The sequence below is a fragment of the Gossypium arboreum genome, chromosome 6 (assembly GCF_025698485.1).
Source record: "Gossypium arboreum isolate Shixiya-1 chromosome 6, ASM2569848v2, whole genome shotgun sequence".
In the NCBI taxonomy this organism is placed as follows: Eukaryota; Viridiplantae; Streptophyta; class Magnoliopsida; order Malvales; family Malvaceae; genus Gossypium; species Gossypium arboreum.
Genome location: NC_069075.1, coordinates 139,821,639 through 139,840,849, shown reverse-complemented (window position 1 = coordinate 139,840,849; position 19,211 = coordinate 139,821,639). Strand labels below are relative to the sequence as shown.

The 19,211-nt window shown below is 33.2% G+C and overlaps 1 protein-coding gene across 1 annotated transcript; it reads right to left on the bottom strand.

Moving 5' to 3' along the window:
- Positions 1–8,627: 8,627 nt before the first annotated feature.
- Positions 8,628–10,532, bottom strand: LOC108455300 (phosphoglycerate mutase-like protein 1). The gene is made up of 9 exons (XM_017753879.2): positions 10,378–10,532; positions 10,178–10,285; positions 9,991–10,070; positions 9,779–9,884; positions 9,596–9,670; positions 9,396–9,484; positions 9,164–9,283; positions 9,042–9,086; positions 8,628–8,918 (listed from the first exon to the last, which is right to left on the bottom strand). Exons 1-9 carry the CDS (start codon positions 10,435–10,437, stop codon positions 8,888–8,890), a joined length of 714 nt encoding a protein of 237 aa, XP_017609368.1. The 5' UTR covers positions 10,438–10,532; the 3' UTR covers positions 8,628–8,887.
- Positions 10,533–19,211: the final 8,679 nt, after the last annotated feature.

Genomic DNA, 19,211 nt, shown 5'->3' with positions numbered 1-19,211 from the left:
TAAGTGACCCAAATTCTTATTTAAATAAAATACGATGGAAAATAAAATAAAAGTAAAATCCATATAGAACTAGACTTCTTTTATTTTATTTTAGAATAAGGTTTTTAAACTTTATTAAACTTCATCTATTTTATATTGATTAGGATAAGGTGTTTCAATCCTACTAGAATATGGCTTTACAAGCCTATATATAGACATAGTCTATTCCTCTTGTATTGAATTTAAATTTTTCGACATAGTGAATTTTCTTCTCCTCTGCCCGTGGTTATTCATCTCGATCACGGTAATAGCATCTTTGAAGTATGAAATTTTGCTGTTGGATCGCAACACCAGATTTGCGTTGTGGCAAATTAAGATGCAAGCAGTTCTTGCACAGATGGATCTGGAGGATGCCCTGCTAGGGATAGATAAGATGCCTTCGACATTAACAGATGAAGAGAAGAAGCGTAAGGATCAAAAAGCGTTAACACAATTACATCTGCATTTGTCCAACGAAATTTTACAAGATGTGATGAAAGAGAAGACTGCCGCTGTATTATGGAAGAGGGTAGAACAAATATGTATGTCGAAAACTCTAACAAGCAAGTTGCATATGAAGCAGCGTCTTTATGCTCATCGTTTGGAGGAAGGTGCGTCTGTATACGAACACTTAACATTGTTTAAAGAAATTCTCTCAAACTTGGAGGGCATGGAGGTTCAGTATGATAAAGAAGATCTAGGGTTGATTCTACTTTGTTCGTTGCCCCCGTCTTATTCAACCTTTAGAGACACGATTTTATATAGTCGCGAGTCTCTCACAGTTGATGAGGTTTATGATTCTTTAACCTTGTATGATAAGATGAAGCATCTTGTGGTTAAATCCGACTCTCAGAAAGAGGGTCTCATTGTTCGTGAGAGATAAGATCGGAATGCTGATGATGATCGTGGTAGGACACAGGAACGGAATCCTCGTGGTAAATCTAAAGGTAGATCAATGTCTTCAAATAGAGGTAAACCTTGTAACTTCTGCAAGAAGAAAGGGCACATTAAATCTGAGTGCTATAAGCTACAAAATAAGATTAAAAGGGAGGCTGCGAATCAAAAGAGAAAATAACTAGAAAATTTCGGTGAAGCTGATGTTGTAGAAGATTACAGCGATGGTGAACTTCTAGTTGCTTCTATCAATGATTCTAAAGTAAGCGAGGAATGGATACTTGATTCAAGCTGCACCTTCCACATAAGTCCCAATCGGAATTGGTTTACAACTTACGAAACAGTATCTGAAGATGTTGTTTTGATGGGAAATAATGCTTCGTGTAAAATCGCAGGTGTTGGAACAGTTAAAGTTAAGATGTTTGATGGAGTTGTCAGAACACTTAGTAAGGTACGACATGTTCCAGAATTGAAGAGAAATTTAATTTCGTTGAGTACTATTGATTCAAAAGGGTACAGATATATAGCTGAAAGTGGGATTTTAAAGATTTCTAAAGGTTCCCTTGTTGTGATGAAAGGGCAAAGAAAAAGTTTCAAGTTATATGTTTTGCAAGGTTCTACTGTTACTGGTGATGCAGCTGTCACTTCCTCTTCCTTGTCAGATGATGATATTACTAAACTTTGGCATATGCGCCTAGGGCATATGAGTAACAATGGCATGGTAGAATTAAGTAAAAGAGGACTTCTTGATGGGCAAGGAATTTGCAAACTAAATTTCTGTGAGCACTGTGTTTTTGGGAAGCAAAAGAGAGTTCGATTCACTAGAGGAATCCATAACACGAAGGAATATTGGAGTATATTCGCTCGATCCGTGGGGCCATCCAGAGTGCCTTCGAGAGGTGGAGCTAATTATATGCTAACCTTTATTGATGATTTTTCCAGAAAAGATTAGGCGTTCTTCCTGAAGCAGAAAAGTGATGTGTTTTCCGCATTTAAGTCTTAGCAAATTATGATTGAAAAACAGACGGGAAAACAGATAAAATACCTCCGCACATACAATAGCTTAGAGTTCTGTTCTGATGAGTTTAATAGATTGTGCAAGTCAGAAGGGATCATGAGACACTTGACAGTTCGTCATACTCCATAGCAAAATGGCATTGCAGAACGAATGAACAGAACGATCATGGAGAAGTTTCGATGTATGTTGTTAAATGCCAACTTTTCAAAGTTATTTTGGGCAGAAGCAGCCTCTACTGCATGTTTTTTAATCAACCGATCTCCATCTGTTGCCATTGAGAAAAAGACTCCACAAGAGGTATGGTCCGTAATCCCGCTAATTATTCGATTTAAAGATTTTGGGTGTCCTGTATGCTCATGTTGATAATGGAAAATTGGAAGAGATCCATTAAATGCGTTTTTCTTGGTTATAAAGCTGGTGTAAAAGGGTATAAGTTATGGTGTCCTGAAAATAGAAAAGTTGTGATTAGTAGAGATGTTGTTTTTGATGAAACTGCTATGCTACCTAACTTATCTCTTAAAAACTCTTCCAATAAAGAAAATCAAAAGCAGGTGGAGCATCAGATTAATACAGAGTCAACTCCTCAAGCCAGAACAAAAATTGAGAATAGAACTGCTTCTTCACCACAATACTATATCGCCAAAAACAGAACTAGAAAAGAAATTAAACCTCCAAAGAAGTATGTCGAGGCTGATCTAGTTGCTTATGTTTTAAATGTGGCTTAAGATATAGATGCGAATCAAGAGCCATCTAATTATTCTGAGGCGGTTAGCTGTGAAGACTCAGAAAAGTGGATGTTTACTATGCAAGAAGAGATGGAATCACTCCACAAAAACAGAACATGGGACCTTGTGAAACTTCCTAAAGGTAAAAAGGCTGTTCGTTGTAAATAGGTGTTTAAAAAGAAAGAAGGGACTCCAAGAGTTGAAGAACCCAGATATAAAGCAAGACTTGTTGCAAAGGGTTACAGTCAAATTCCAGGAGTGGACTTCACAGATGTGTTCTTTCCAGTTGTTAAGCATAGTTTGATTCGAGCTTTGCTTGGTATTGTGGTTATGCATGATTTGGAGCTTGAGCAGTTAGATGTAAAAACTGCATTTCTGCATGGAGAACTTGAGGAGGATATTTATATGCAACAACCAAAGGGTTTTATAGTCTCAGAAAAAGAGGACTATGTTTGCTTGCTGAAAAAGTCCCTTTACGGTTTGAAACAGTCACCAAGAAAGTGGTACAAGAGGTTTGATTCCTTTATGACTTCTCATGATTTCAAAAGAAGTAGTTTTGACAGTTGTGTTTACTTTAAGAAAAACAGTGATGGTTCTTTTGTGTATCTACTTCTTTATGTTGATGACATGTTGATAGCAGCAAAAAATAAAGGAGAGATAAGAAATGTCAAAACCCAACTAAGTAAAGAATTTGAGATGAAATATTTAGGACCAGCAAAGAAGATACTTGGAGTAGAGATTTTCATAAATAGAAAAACAAGTAAATTGTACCTAAGTCAGAAGGGGTACATTGAGAAAGTTCTTTGCAGGTTCTATATGCAGAGTGCTAAGCCTGTTAATACTCCTTTAGCAGTCCATTTCAGACTTTCATCAGTTTTGTCTCCACAATCAGATGATGAGATTGAGTACATGTCACATGTTCCATACTCTAGTGCAGTGGGATCTCTCATGTATGCTATGGTTTGTTCACGTCCAGATTTATCATCTGCAGTCAGTGCAATTAGCAGATACATGGCGAATCTTGGTAAAGAACACTGGAAAGCAGTTCAGTGGATTCTAAGATACCTACGAGATACTACTGATGTTTGCTTACAGTTTGGAAGAACTAGAGATGGAGTCATAGGGTATGTTGATGCTGATTTTGTTGGAGACCTTGATAAAAGAAGATCTCTCACAGGTTATGTCTTTACAATCGGAGGTTGTGCAATCATTGAAAGCCACTTTGCGCCTACAATGCTTTGTCTACCAATCGGGTTGAGTACATGGCGATTACTGAGGCTTATAAAGAAGCTATTTGGTTGAAAGGACTCTTTAGTGAACTCAATGAAGACCTTCAAATCAGCACAGTATTTTGTGACAGTCAGAGTGCCATCTTTCTTACAAAAGATCAAATGTTTCATGAGAGAACAAAACACATTGACGTTTGGTATTATTTTGTTCGTGATATTATTGCTCGTGGTGATATTATTGTGAGCAAAATTAGTACTCATGAAAATCCTGCAGATATGATGACTAAGTCACTTCCTATAACCAAGTTTGAGCATTGCTTAGACTTGGTTGGTGTTCATTGTTGAAGTTAAACCCTTAAGGGGTTTTATGGAAGAGGTGGAGAACTTGTTTATTGAAAGTTCGCGATGAAGAACTTGTTCATTGAGAATTTGTGTCAAGGTGGAGATTGTTAGAATTAAGTGATCCAAATTCTTATTTAAATAAAATACGATGGAAAATAAAATAAAAGTAAAATCCATACAGAACTAGACTTCTTTTATTTTATTTTAGAATAAGGTTTTTAAACCTTATTAAACTTCATCTATTTTATATTGATTAGGATAAGGTGTTTCAATCCTACTAGAATATGGCTTTACAAGCCTATAAATAGACATAGTCTATTCCTCTTGTATTGAATTCAAATTTTTCGACATAGTGAATTTTCTTCTCCTCTGCCCGTGGTTTTTTCCCGAAAGGGTTTCCACGTAAAATTTGTGTGTTCTTTATTTTATTTTATTTTATTTTATTTTATTTTTACAAATATTGTTTGTGGTGGAGTGCTCTAGGACGATAAGAAGTTGATTTTCAGCTTTTTTTTTTTAGCTATTTTTCTGTCTATTCTTTGGAAATTAAGAGACTGATGTGTTGGTTTTTGTGGTGTTTTGGAAGGAGCTGGTCTTTTTATTTTTGGGTATGCAATTCAACTACTGCTTTCGGATTGGTTGAAATATTGTCGTCTTCGGTCGTGGTTGTTTAGGTAGTTGTTCATGATTTTGAAAGGACGATTATAGCAAATGGCTGAGGTTCGAATTGAAGTCGCATGCTGTGGTATGAATGGAATAGCGGGTGTTTTGGTTTTAGCAGGTTCTGTCGTGGTATACTTTGTTTTGAGAGTTCTGTTTTCTTAATTTGAAGTCTGTTGTTTGCTCTATTTGGCATTATTTGGATGATGTTGGTTCTTTGTTGTTTTGGTATGGGTTGGGTGTTCCCAACGCCTTTTTCTTGTAATCAATTGACTGAGCAAAAAAAAAAAGTATTAACATAGCCAAGGCTTTCATTTATCAGTTCACATCTACCAGTAACAAGGATTTCATTCGCTTCTTCACTTCTCGATCCAATTTTTCTTAAAATAGATTGGGTTAGATGCAAGATCTTTCAAAGCATTACCAAGAATAGCTTTTTTTTTCTTCTAGCAAGGACTCTTTCTCTTTGAGATTCTTCACAAGGTTTTAGTTTTCTTGTTGAACAAAATTTTCACTAGTTAATTTTTCATTAACTTTACATACTAGGCATCATTTATCTAGTATGCTCTTTTATGCCTCAATAAAGTATTTTTTTGGTTTTTCACCACTATCACTGTCAAATTTTACAGTCATTTATAACTTCTATCAGCAACTAGGAAGTAAAAGCAATATGGGTGTTGATATTATCTTTTTCATCATCTCCACTTTTGGAATCACTAAATGTAACTCCTGAAGACTTCAACCTTTTGATTGTGTTGGAATATGTAGCATTGGTTTGTCCATAATCTTTGCATTCGTGACCTTGAACTTCTATCATAACATATTTTCTTCTATTAATGGTTATAGATTGACCAACATCATTATACTTCCAAATGACTTTGTTTAAATTTCTTTTAAAAATGGTCAAGTGTTTTAGCAAATTTTCGATAGAAGTTTTTTCCTTAGTTGCAATTGGAGAAACATCTTACAAAGCAATGTTATTTTCTACCTTAACCATACTACTCCTAATGCAACACCCCTTAATTGACCTGATTTTCAAGTTAAGATACCGGGATGTTACATTTGTTGTCAGATAAACTATAATCACTCCAAATAGATTAAACATTTTTATTCAAGTTCATAGCTAAAATTAAGATTAAAATATGATTTAAATACTTAACCAAGCTTACGAAAGCTCTCAAGGTGATTGGAGGGTGATTAAGGACCAAAATGTAAAGTTTTAAACTATCGAGTGTTCGTCGCAACTTCATGGATTCCACGTCACGATGTCACTCACTAACTTGAGCTCGTCGCAACCACAAAGGTACCATGTCATGACATCACTCTTTGATTTGGCTCGTCGCAACTTCAAAAGTTTCCACGTCATAACTTTAATCCTACCTCATAACTTAAGCATTTTTCTTCCTAGCATCAAAGACAATATTCATATGGTATCTTTTAACCAAATTCAGCCAATAAAGAATTCAAACATATAAATTTCCAACCTTGAACATCACCATGTACATGCCAAAAGCTAATGCCAAAAATTTATATTCATACTCTCTTTCAAGCTTGATTTGTGATCAAATGAGTAGAGATCTCCCTTTCCTCTAAAGCTTCAAAATAAGTCCTCACCCTACGCATTTGAAAAGAAATGTGTGAAGCTCACGAGAGTTCAGTGAGCATATTAAGAAAATTTGAATTTGAAACAAATTTATTACACACACACACACATACACACACATATAACTATCATGAATCACTATCATCATAAATAAATTTATTTCAATAATTGCTATAACGAAATGTTGGATTAACAAGTTTATAACTACTTACCAATGCCATTATTGAGTTCACTTATCTCGAAATTTTATAGCCCGTTTGTAGACTTAATAGAACATATAGGATATGTGGAAAGGTTGATAAAACTCGCATTGAAGTGTCACTATTATTCACACAAATGTGCTATTGCCACTTTGCACCGGAGTTCCACTAACACTTGCATTGTAGAGTCACTTTCACTTGCACAATAGAAATTTTCCTAATGGCACACCACTTATATCTTACTAGTTCACATTTTGTCTACATGGGCATTTAAACTATACAATTTTATTGCATTTTCTCAACAAATATAACAATTCAAATTTTACCCTTTTTACAATTTAATCCTCATCTATATAGAATTTACTATTGGAAAATCTCTCTTAACATTTACTATATCAACATTTAGCATTTCACTTAAAATCTTCATATTAATATCTATTTTATCTGCTTAACTTTTACACTTTTTCAATTTAGTCCTTTTAGATTCATTATAAGAATACAACTTCACTTTCAATTAATTTCCATAATTCAAATAATCATTTTCATATATATAAATAAATCCCATGAAAATTTATAAGATAATTTAACAAGTTTTCATTTAGGGTTTAGATTATATAAAGTAAAATTTTTATATACTTAAAACAAAATGCTTGGAATGTACCCTTACTTCTTCCTTAACTCTTTTGTTATTTCTTTGCCTTTATCACCAACTTGATGTCCACTTCTCTTTTCCTTCTCTTCATTTGCACAAAACATATACAATATTTAATATCAGAACAAAAATCACATATTATTTCTATGTATTTTGATGAGATAAACAGAAGTCTTATAAGTAAACTTTATCATTCTTAACTTAACCTTACTCAATCTCTAACTCTTCTTTTCTCTTTATTAAAATATGAACTTTAGCTAACATCATATAAAATTTATCTTGTCATGAAATTGTTCTCTTGATTTCACTAAGAATCTACGGAGGAAATTTAAAGTTTAAAGCTTGAAAGGGTTGGAAATGGAAGAAAATAGACTAAAATGAAAGAAAATGAAACTTGCTATAGAAAGGGATGAAAGTAACATGAATTAGAAAGAAAGAAAAAAATGATGGAGCATGATGACAATTGAAGTTGGAAAGAGTTTTCTACATCTTTCCCTAAAATATCTACTAAATTTTTATATTTTAAATTACTAAAAAATCAAGTTGTCATTACCCAAACAAGTAATTCTCATTGCATTTCAATTTCACCCACAAGCTTATGTACTCTTTTGGTCAAATTACTCTTCATGTCTTTCCCATTTTTCTCATGCATCAAATTCTATTAATTATTATTTCTAATTTTTACACTACGGCCCAACACTTCTCATACTTTTACAATTCAATCAATACCTTAAATTAATTTCTCTAAATCCAAAAGTCTTTTTAATTTCTTATAATATCCAACCACCTTCTCCACTAATATTAATTATTCTATTTTATCTATTTCTAAATTTTCTAACACGTACAACCCGAATTGACACTATTCTCACTTCGGGGGGTGTCAAGGATGTTACACTTAGACTCATCTATATTTATCTCAAAGGTTTGTAGGAATCCAATGAGCTCATTAATTATCATTGTATCAATTTCCTTTGCCTATTCTATGATAATCACCTTGATTGAAAAGTGTTCAAGAAGATATCCCGATATTAGGATTTTTGTTCTTAGTGCAGTGATTTCATCATTCTACTTGTAAAGTTTGAATTGATTGAATAAATAAAATTCTATAATTGATTTATTATATCTTTGTACGATTGAATAAATAAAATTTAATTGCAAATTATTTGAACTTTAATATTATATATGTCTGATTAATCTTTTCACTAAATCAAGATAACTTTGTGTGGATTGCTAATAACAATAACAAATGATGTATGCAAAATATATTACATGAAGCAACAGATGACTTAAAAATTAATTTATTTTATTTGAAAATCAATCAAGTACAAATTTTGCTCACAGGATGGTTATCTACCATTTGTTTTACAATAGAAACAGACTTCAATTGGTCAAACTAGCTTTAAAACAAATAATAAAAAGAAAGAAAGAACAATAATTCAAGTTTGGATGCAATAGATTAAAGAATTCTTGAATGCAACGGTGAGTCTATTTATTTCGAAGTCACTTGAGTCCAGTTCAACACATTCTCTTTTGCTACATTTCTTGGTTAGCGAAGCTGTGAATCCGCTTCCATTGAGCTGCAGCATGTTCAAAACAGTAACTGGATGCGGATGTTGATGTTTTATATATATGTATGTATATGACTATATGAGGTTGTCTGATTGAATTATGTCCCTAAATTTGGGAACAAAAATGCTCACCTTTTGTCCACGATGACCACAGATCGAAGCTCACAATTGTCAAAGCTGCAAATGGCCCACATCAGATCATTAGTCCTTGTCTAAATGACATGAAGAACATAGAGACAATGTTTAAGGCTCACCGTTTGCATAAAGCGGTTCTAACTGATGGATGACAGTCGTTTCCAAGTCTGTATAGAATATGTTGAAGCATTATTCCATGACTCACAATAACAATCTCTTTCTCTGGCCTTGTCCATAGCCTGCAATATATATAACCACTGATGAAATTGTACTCTAATATGATCTTGAAATTTTACATTCCAAGATTTATTTATGAACCCTAAATTGTTCATACGAAAATTTGGAGTTTACCAATTCATTAAAAGACCCATTCGAGCAGCCATTTCCTCTTCAGATTCTCGAAAGTCTGGGTTCCACATGCTGTCTTCTTCGCCATCCATCTGAACAACCAAAACTCTTTTGAGTACTGATATTTAATGAAGATATAATATATATATATATATAAGCATATTAAATCTTGTTCAAAGAATGGGATGGTTAAAGGAACTTGCCATTGAAAAATCAATAGAAGGGAAAAGAGCTTGACACTGGCTGACCCTTCTCCTCATATCACAAGGACGAACACCCTGTATTGAAATCGAGAATGCGTCAGTATATATAATTGAACTCCAACCATGGTTGGTGCAAATGAAGGAAGGCCTAGCATGAGAGATTTTGGCCATATATGGTACTACCATGCGGTCTCGACAAAGCTCAACTGCCATAATTTGGGGGCAATTAACCCCTGCATCTTCGTTGCTTTCAGTACTACCGAATACTCCAAAAGCAGTTTGCATGGTCCTGCAGTGATCATTAAAATGTATATGAAGAATACAGATATTTCCTTGATTTCTTTTTCATAGACTTGGATATTCCATTGAAATTCAGGCAAAACTTAGTTTTATACCTGTATAAAGGGGAAGTGATGACTAACTCAATCCGCTTAAGTAGCCCACTAGCATGAACATTCTTCCGCAGTTTACCAACCTGAAATAAAAAAGGTAGAAATTAATATGATTATATCAAAAACTGGATTAATTCATTTCAGGATTGAAGATTGATGATAAGCTAGCCATTGAATGTTGTGGAATTACCTGGTGCAGGCCCAGTGGGGAAAGTTCGGCATCAAATAGGTGAGGAGACAACAGTGCTTCACGGTTAATGTCTCCTTCTACATTATGCATGGCTTGTCCATGCCTCACCTTAAAATAAAAAAGATAAAAGAACTACGGTTTAATAAAAAACAAATTTCAAGCAAATAGTTGATACTGGAATGGTGTGTGTATATACATACCAGGTGGACAATTTTGCAACGTTGCCATGGGTATGGAAACTGAGCTGCTGTGGTATTCATTTTCTGCAAATAGGGGAGTAATGATGAAAACAAAAAATGGGTATTGGTAGATGACACAAATGGCCAGAAACTTGTTCCTATAAATGGTAAGAAGTGAACGTAAAACGTTGCAGACTATATGTATATTTATATATAGGGAGAGAGAATTTCAATGTATTTTCTACGTTGGTTCACATATATTTCTTCGTAACTCATAATTGAATAATTATGATGGAATTAGACAGTAATAAACTATAAGGAAAAAAGAAGGAAATTGAAGAAGGAAATATTAACGAGAAAGACTGATTTTTGTTAATTAATTTCCTATTTCGGCTATTACAAAAAAGAAAAGTAGTTTCAATGCAAGTGACTTGGAATAAAAGAAATACTATTTAGTAGGAAAATTCAAAATTTTATAAAAGAAATACTATTTAGTAGGAAAATTCAAAATTTTCTCAGCGCATCATAAACTATAATTTAAATAATGAATACCCATTCAAATGCCTACACATTTTCATGGAAAACTCACAGTAAATACCATTAAAATGAATAGAAAATATCATTGACATGCAACTTAATGTCTTAGCTTTATTTACCAGAAAAGAGGCAAAACACAATAGATCGATCAAAGGAAAAGTAATTAAGTGTTTGGGGGAAGGACTGGTTGTATAATTAATGACAAGTGATGGATAGAGCCATAGAGGACTTATGGTATTTATACATATATGTATAGCTCGCAAAAAGGGAAAGAAATATAATATCGTAGGCAGGGGTTTAGTTTGATTTTCTTGGTAGTAAAATTCAGTCCATGCAAGCGTAAAACCAGGGTTTTTTTTTTTTTTCTCCTTTTTCCTTCCAAAAAGAAAATAGAAAATTTGTACGTGAACACTATGCTTTACGCGTGACTATATATAATATATATATATATATATTTATCAAAGTCTTTTTCTCTGTCTTTTTTGTCTTTTTTGTCTTTTTCTGTCTTTTTTGTTTTTTATTTTTCTTGAACAAATCTCTTGTTGATTAATTAATAACGCCTTATGTACAAAAATAAATTAATTATTAAAATAACCCATATTTTTTAATTATGTACGAAAATAACCTATTTTCTACAATAAAGAGTGGTGAAGCTATATGATATGGCGCCACCACTTTGCCACGTCAGCTAGGGGTATTAAAAAATTATTTTTTGGTGGAACCATGTTGAATGGCGCCACCAATATAAAATATTAAAAAAATACTAAAAAATCTTGGAAAAACGGGGGATTTAAAAAAAAAATTTCATTTTTGGGTGGAGCCATTCTAAATGGCGCCACCACTTTTTTGATTTGTCAGGTTCTTATATTATTTTTTTACTTTTTTATATTTTTACTTTTAACTTTTTACTTTTTTTCTTATATTTTGTCTCTTTCTTAAATTTTTTTCTTTTTAAGTTTTATATTATTTTCTTAATTTATTTTACTTATTTAATTTATATTATTAATTTTAAAAATTATAATATATATTTAAAATGTTTTATAATATTTTTTAAATTTTTAATTATTATTTTTAAAATATTTTTAACTTTATATATATATTTGTGAAATTAATTATTTATAAATTTTAAAATGTATTTTTCAAATTAATTTTTAAAATTGTAAAAAATAATTATTTTTTCTTTTTTTAGTTTTTGAACTCTAATTTTTTCTTATTTTATTTTGTTTATCTATTTTATTTATTTTTATTATACACTTCAAATTAAATTTTAGATTAGTTTTTCATAGATTTTGTCTTTTCTTTAATTTTTTCTTTTTTAAGTTTTATATTATTTTCTTATTGTATTTTGTTTATTAGTTTTATAATATTTGAAATGTATGTTTAATATATTATTAATTTTACATAGAATTTTAAATTAAGATTTTATAATTTTTTGTTATTTTATTTTAGTTTATTTAATTTATTTATTTCTTATTATTAATTTTTAAAAGTTTGTAATGTATATTTGAAATGTTCTATAATATATATTTGTTAAAATTTTAAATATCAGTTTTAGATTTTTTTTAAATTTTAAATGTATATTTCTCAAATTAATTTTTGAAAATTATAAATATTATTTTTAAATATTAACCATATTTTTAATAATATAAAATATTAAAATAATTTAAAGATATGATCTTTCAAATTTATTATTTTTTATTTTTAATAATATAAAGCATTTAAACATTTAAATTTTTAAATAAAATTTGTATAAAAATTTAAAAATGTTAAATATTTTTAAAATAAATAAAATTATAAATTTCAAAATTCTATGTAAAATTTAAAAATATTTAAAATCATTTAAAATATTAAAAATATTTTAAATCATTTTAAATCATTTTAAATGTTTTATAATATTAAAATATATTTAATATTTAAAAATAATTTGAAAATATATTTTAATATTTATAAAATATATATTATAAGACATTTTAAAAATACATTTCAAGTTTTTGAAATAAATAAAATAAATAAGGACTTAAAAAGAAAAAGAAAGTCAAAACTTTAAAAAAAAAGGCTGAAACAAATAAGTTGGCTGTCAGACTTGAAAATTGGTGGCGCCAAATTATTTGGCTCCACCAGGAAATGGCAAAATTGCTACGGGGCCCCCTATACTCTAAAAAATCACAGTATTTTGGTGGAGCCATTCTTTATGGCTCCAGCTATTGGTTCTCTTCTATATATAGAGTGGTGTAGTTGTTGTGTTAAGTGGAAAAGTTCAAAAATTTTGTTAAAAATGAATAATGAGGTGTTTTTTGTGTATGTTGTTTTTTATGGTGAAATTGTAGAAGGTGATATTGGCTGTGTATTTCAAGGCCGGCAAAGAGTAGGTTTGCGATTCAAAAAAAATGTGAAGCTAGCAGAAATGAAAAAAAAGATTAGTGCGAAAATAGCTATCTGTTGTGGAAGGGCGATGTCTAAATTATTTTACAAGTTTCCAATCTCTACAGATCCGTTCAAATTTTGTGCGATGCAACTGTTAGATGATGATGACTTGGGCACTATGGTAGAAATATGGTGGTCCACTGGGAGTGTGAACCCCCAACCAGTTGAATTATTTGCTGAGTTAGCAGACTTAGAGCATGTTGAGAATGTTAGCCTAATAAGTCAACATCGCGAATTTGATTTTGATCTTAATGTTGGATGGACAGGCCAATTAGAATGCAGTGGAACGTCGCAGATACCCAAAATTCCTAATTATGGTGGGAGTTCATACAACAACCCAACCATCGGTCCCCGTCTACAAATACATCCGGAGGTGATAATAAGCACTGAGACAAATGTCAGAGAAATGACCAATAATGGTGAAGATTCTGATCAAGACGTTGAAGATTTTAGTGACCCCGATGTTGATGAGGTTCCGAACGATATCGATGATGAAGGCCCGGAGGAGGTTGAAGATATTCACGGCCCTTCATTCTGTAACCCAAGTCATGGTATTATTTTACGAAATGAACCTGGGGGCAACATGTTGAACGTAGATCCAAATGCAACATATGCATCCGAGTTCCCTGAGTACGCTGATATAGTACCTGCTCATAGATTGGCGTCAAATTCACAATTCGACGAGTTGTTCGTTGGGCAACAGTTCGAGAACAAGGCGGATTGTGTGTTTGCCATCAAACAATACAGCATGAAGTTGTCAATTGATTACAAGGTTGCCAAACCTACACCAACATTATACGTTGGGGAATGTTGGAGAGCCGACGATGGGTGTGGTTGGTGAGTTCATGCTGCATTTATACAGAAGACTCAACAGTGGCAAATACAAAAATTAGAAGGGCGTCATACATGTACTGTCGCACGTATGTCTCAAGACCACTGAAAATTGGATGCCAAAAGTATTTGCAACTGCATCATGCCACTGGTGAAAGATAGCCCAATCATTCTTGTGTCGACATTGATTGCAGACATGCAAGCTCGATTTCAGTACAGAGTGTTATACAGGAAAGCGTGGTGGGCGAAACAAATGGCCATGCAACAATTGTACGGCGACTGGGATGAGTCATACAATGAACTTCAGAGTTGGACTTGCAAACGTTGCCTTATAGAAGCCCTAATGGAGAATTAGAACTGGGAAAAAGAGTGTTTCGTCGACTGTTCTGGACTTTCGATCCATGTGTTAGGGCCTTCTCCCACTGCAAACCGGTAGTGCAAGTTGATGGAACATGGCTTTATGGAAAATACACGCAGATACTTCTGATTGCGGTTGCACAAGACGGTAATGGAAATGTACTACCAATCGCTTTTGCCATCGTAGAGTCGGAGAACTCTAAATCATGGGCATATTTCATTCGAAACTTACGGAAACATGTTGTTAGGCAAGACAACATTTGCATTATATCTGACAGATCGAAGGGTCTTGTTGCTGCAATTCGGCAATCGGAGGTTCCGTGGAGGTTTGTCTATTGTATTCATCACATCGCTGTGAACTTCCACAATGAGTATAAGAACAAAGACTGGTGCAAACGAATTGTCAACATAGGTAAAAATATCATATTTAAATTCGTATTTGTAATTATTTCTAGTCCATTTCCTAATTTTAACGTATTTTATCGGAATATATACATAGGGTACGAGCTAGAACCACACGGATTTAGACATAAGTTGGCGAGGTTAGAGACTGATATGGCGGGCTGCAAACCTTCTCTTACACAGTGGTTGAGTAGCATAGAGCCGTGGCAATGGGCTCAATGTTTTGACGAGGGGTACCATTATGGCCATATGACAACTAACCTTGTTGAGGCCGTTAACTCCGTCTTAAGGCATACGCGTCACTTGCCAATTTCAGCTGTTTTTTCAGCCACATTTTACAGGTTAGCAACCTTAATGCCAAAAATGGGGTTGAAACAAGCAAACCAGTTAGAGGCAGGACACGTGTACGTCGAAAAAATCAGAGATGCCATGAAAGATAACACTCAAAGGGCTAGGTTGATGAATGTAGAACTATATTCTCGAAATTTGAAAACTTTTCGAGTGACAGAGTATATCAGTCGTCGGTCAGGGATCCCACCACGGTCCTATGGAGTTGATCTCCGAAACAGGCGGTGTGAGTGCGGGATGTTCCAAGTACTACGGTACCCGTGTGCCCATGTGGTTGCAGCTTGTGTTACCTATAGTTTCAATGTCGAACAATATATCGATGATGTATACACACTTGAACGTACGTTGTGTATTTGGGGTAACGAGTTCCCTGTATTAAGGGATATATCAACATGGGAAGTGCAATCGCCTGCATTTGAGATGTTGCCTGATCGGTCACTACGTAGGAGAGTCAAAGGTAGACCGACAATAATGAGAATTCGAAATGACATAGATGTAAGAGAAAAAGTCAATCCAAAGCGTTGCATCATATGTAGAACAGTTGGCCACAATCGGAGCAAATGTCCCCATGGAAACATCTACACTGGCCAATCTTGACGGTCTGAAAGAAATTAAATGTTGTAACTGAGGTCTGTCTATATTATGATCTTTTAGAAATAAAGTTTGTGTTATTTAGTGTTAAAATTATATTTAAAATTAATAGTTGCAACTTTTAATACTTTAAAAGATTTTATAATAAATTAAATAAAAAACACTAATATATAAGTTGTGAAACCTTAAACCAATACAACAAACATCACATAATACTTGAAGTTTACATAACTTAAAATTGGAAAGAACCAGGAGTGGTATCATCGTTCGGGGTATAACGATTTACGGGCCTTCGTTGACGGGGTGGACATTGAAGTGTATTGTACACATCTGAAGGATTGGCAACTGGGTCGATCGTGGCCTGAGACGGGGTGGAGTACATGTTATTACCAAACATATCAACTGATGTCGGTGGTTGCTCTAGGTCAAATGGACTCGAACCGCCTATATCCAGGTAATATGAACTCGAACCACCCATGTCCGGGTGATATGAACTCAAACCACCCATGTCCGGGTGATATGAACTTGAACCACCTATGTCTGGTTTATATGAACTGCTCTGGGACTCATCACAAAAAGTGTCAACCTATTGCTCCGATGTGTTTAAAACTTGGTCCTCCGAGTCGGGCTCCGCCATATGTTGATCCTCTACCTCTACCGTAGGTTGATTTCTACGTCTGCAGCCGTGTATCATAAGTTATCCACCATATAAATAAACTCACCATCAATTCATGTACCACTGCATATATTCAGTCGAGGGACTGAAGTCAAACATGCAGGAGTGCATCTCAGGCCGCCTGTCGTACCGGGTATTCCATAGTGCTACATAACATTGATGTTCCACGCTCCAATCTAATGTATGTCTCCCATGCCTGGTCTTATCGTGGACATCAGCAAACTGTTGTGGCTCGACCGGCACAAATTGTTTACACCCAAATTGTCGCATAACTCGATCACCGTTGTACCACTCAACGGTTGAGAAGTTGAGCACCGGCGTGTTAATGCACCACATACGAGCTTCAGCGTGAACCCTCTGAGGAATAAGGGTTGCAATGTTTACTGCAGAATACGACATCCACAAGAACTGCACAATATAACATAATGAGTCAATTCACATTACATACTGTAAGTGGATAAGTTAAATAAACGTTACTTAAACCATATTAATATATATTACTTTTTCTCCGACGTACGCCTCTATCATTTGACGGTAAATGATTAATGTCTGGCTCGCACCAATTCCCGGAGACGTCGCCCATCTGAAATCGAAACAAACACGTTGGCAGTTAAACTTTGAAAAATATTATCCACACTTATGAGTAGTTAAATGTTAAGTATAATTTTATTTTTGCCTAGTTATAATTGGCCACGAATATGGTTGGTGCCTAACAGCCGCTAGAAACGGAATTCTGTATAGAGCCCAAGGCTGCAGTAGACCCAGACAACCAGCCATATTACTAACCCCATGTTTTGTTGCACGACAGAGCTCATAGTATAATGCAGCCAACACTGCAGATCCCCAACTATAACTACCGGCACGAGAAAAATTTTCCAATAAAGGCAAGTACTTTAAGTGGACTCTATTAGACGTGTTGTTCGTGTATACCCCCAATCAGCTACATAATATAGGCTCGAGCAAAGATACATCACCTCCTCTCTCGTGGCGGTTGCTCGATAATCGCTTAAAATTTGCTCTCAACCATGCTAATGTCAAGCATGTGAAATTGCTTCCCCATCACGAGGGACCGTCCAAGCGATCTGTGGCATACTACAGAAGGTTCCAACACTTTACTTGACCGTGACTACAAAGATCGCCAACTCGTAACCCAAGTTGTATAGCGATGTCTTCTAATGTGATAGTGTACTCCCCGCACGGCATAATGAAAGTGTGGGTCTCCGTACACCACCGCTCAACCAAGGCGGATAGTAAGTTTGGCCTCAAGTCAAACTTCCGGATCAATGCGACGTCCCCAAATCCAGCCAACCGTAAGTATGGCATGATCTGCTCGTCTAGATCGTACTTGGGAAAATGACACCACAACCTCAAAACCCGATAACCATCTCAGTATGGTAAATTTTTATAAAAATATGATAAATCAATTATCTATATAATTTAAACATAAAAAATATATTCAAGAATAAAATTGAAAGGTTGAGAAAACAAAACATCACACTTATATTATACCAACGTAACCATTCTAAGTTTTTTTTTAAGTTAAATTAAATAAGTAATAATATATTAATAATAGAATGAAAATTTGTCATAAAATATTAATAATAACACGTAGAAATCAAATGTGATTATTACATCCTAACCATAGTTAAGCATTAAATTAATTAAAATAAATATATTAATAATAAAAGAATGGGAGAAATTACGGGAATATGAACTGGGGACTAGTAAAATTACAAGAAAAGAGAAATTCATTGAGCAACAACTCAAACTCCACCAGTGTAAAAAATAAGTCCAAACCAAAAAACAACCCGAGAGAAGATGATTGGTTCAAGCAAGTTCAATTTGACACCAATGGCTACAATACGTATATATTTGTAATTTTAAAATTTTATGATATCTTATTCAACTTTTAAAGTGAGTAATAGCGAAAAATTGTTTTTCAAGGAATACTAATATTTTTATATGATAAAATTTAAAAACATAAAGTATTTTTAAACAAATACTTATGTTTTCTAGTTATTTATAAATTAACTAGTAAATAATCAAATATATTCACTTTTATTATTTTTTAATAATATATATATTAAAATTAAAAGAATTTTTTTTCATAAATCGAGCTCGTTAAGTAATAGTTTTATGTATTAATCCCTACACACCGTCTAATAAATTAAGTATGAAATTAGTAAAAATAGAGTAAAGTTTTAAGTAAGTCGATTTTAAGGGTAGTTATTTAAAAAATGAAAATATCCTAATTTATTTTTATAATATAGCTATTCTATTATAATTTGTGTGATTAAATTAGATGTTTGGAGGTGAGTGCTACTAACTTTTTTTTAAAGTATACAAATACAATTACAAATAATGTATATCTAAATCAATTATAACAAAAATAAAGTATTACAAAGTATAATCAAATTAATAATCTAAAATGTTCAATGAAGCTAAATAACAACTAATTAGAGATAAGTATTTTAAAGCGGTCAAAACATGTTCAACAGAGTAGCGATTAACAAAAAAAAATTGAGAAACTAAACCGAATTTTTTTTAATTTATAATAAATTTTACTGTTTTAAATATCATCGATGAAGTGTGATCCGTATTTACTCCAAAAGACATCTTCAAATCTGTATAATATAAAAACAAACATACAATACAATTATTTATTATATTACATAAACTATAAAATATA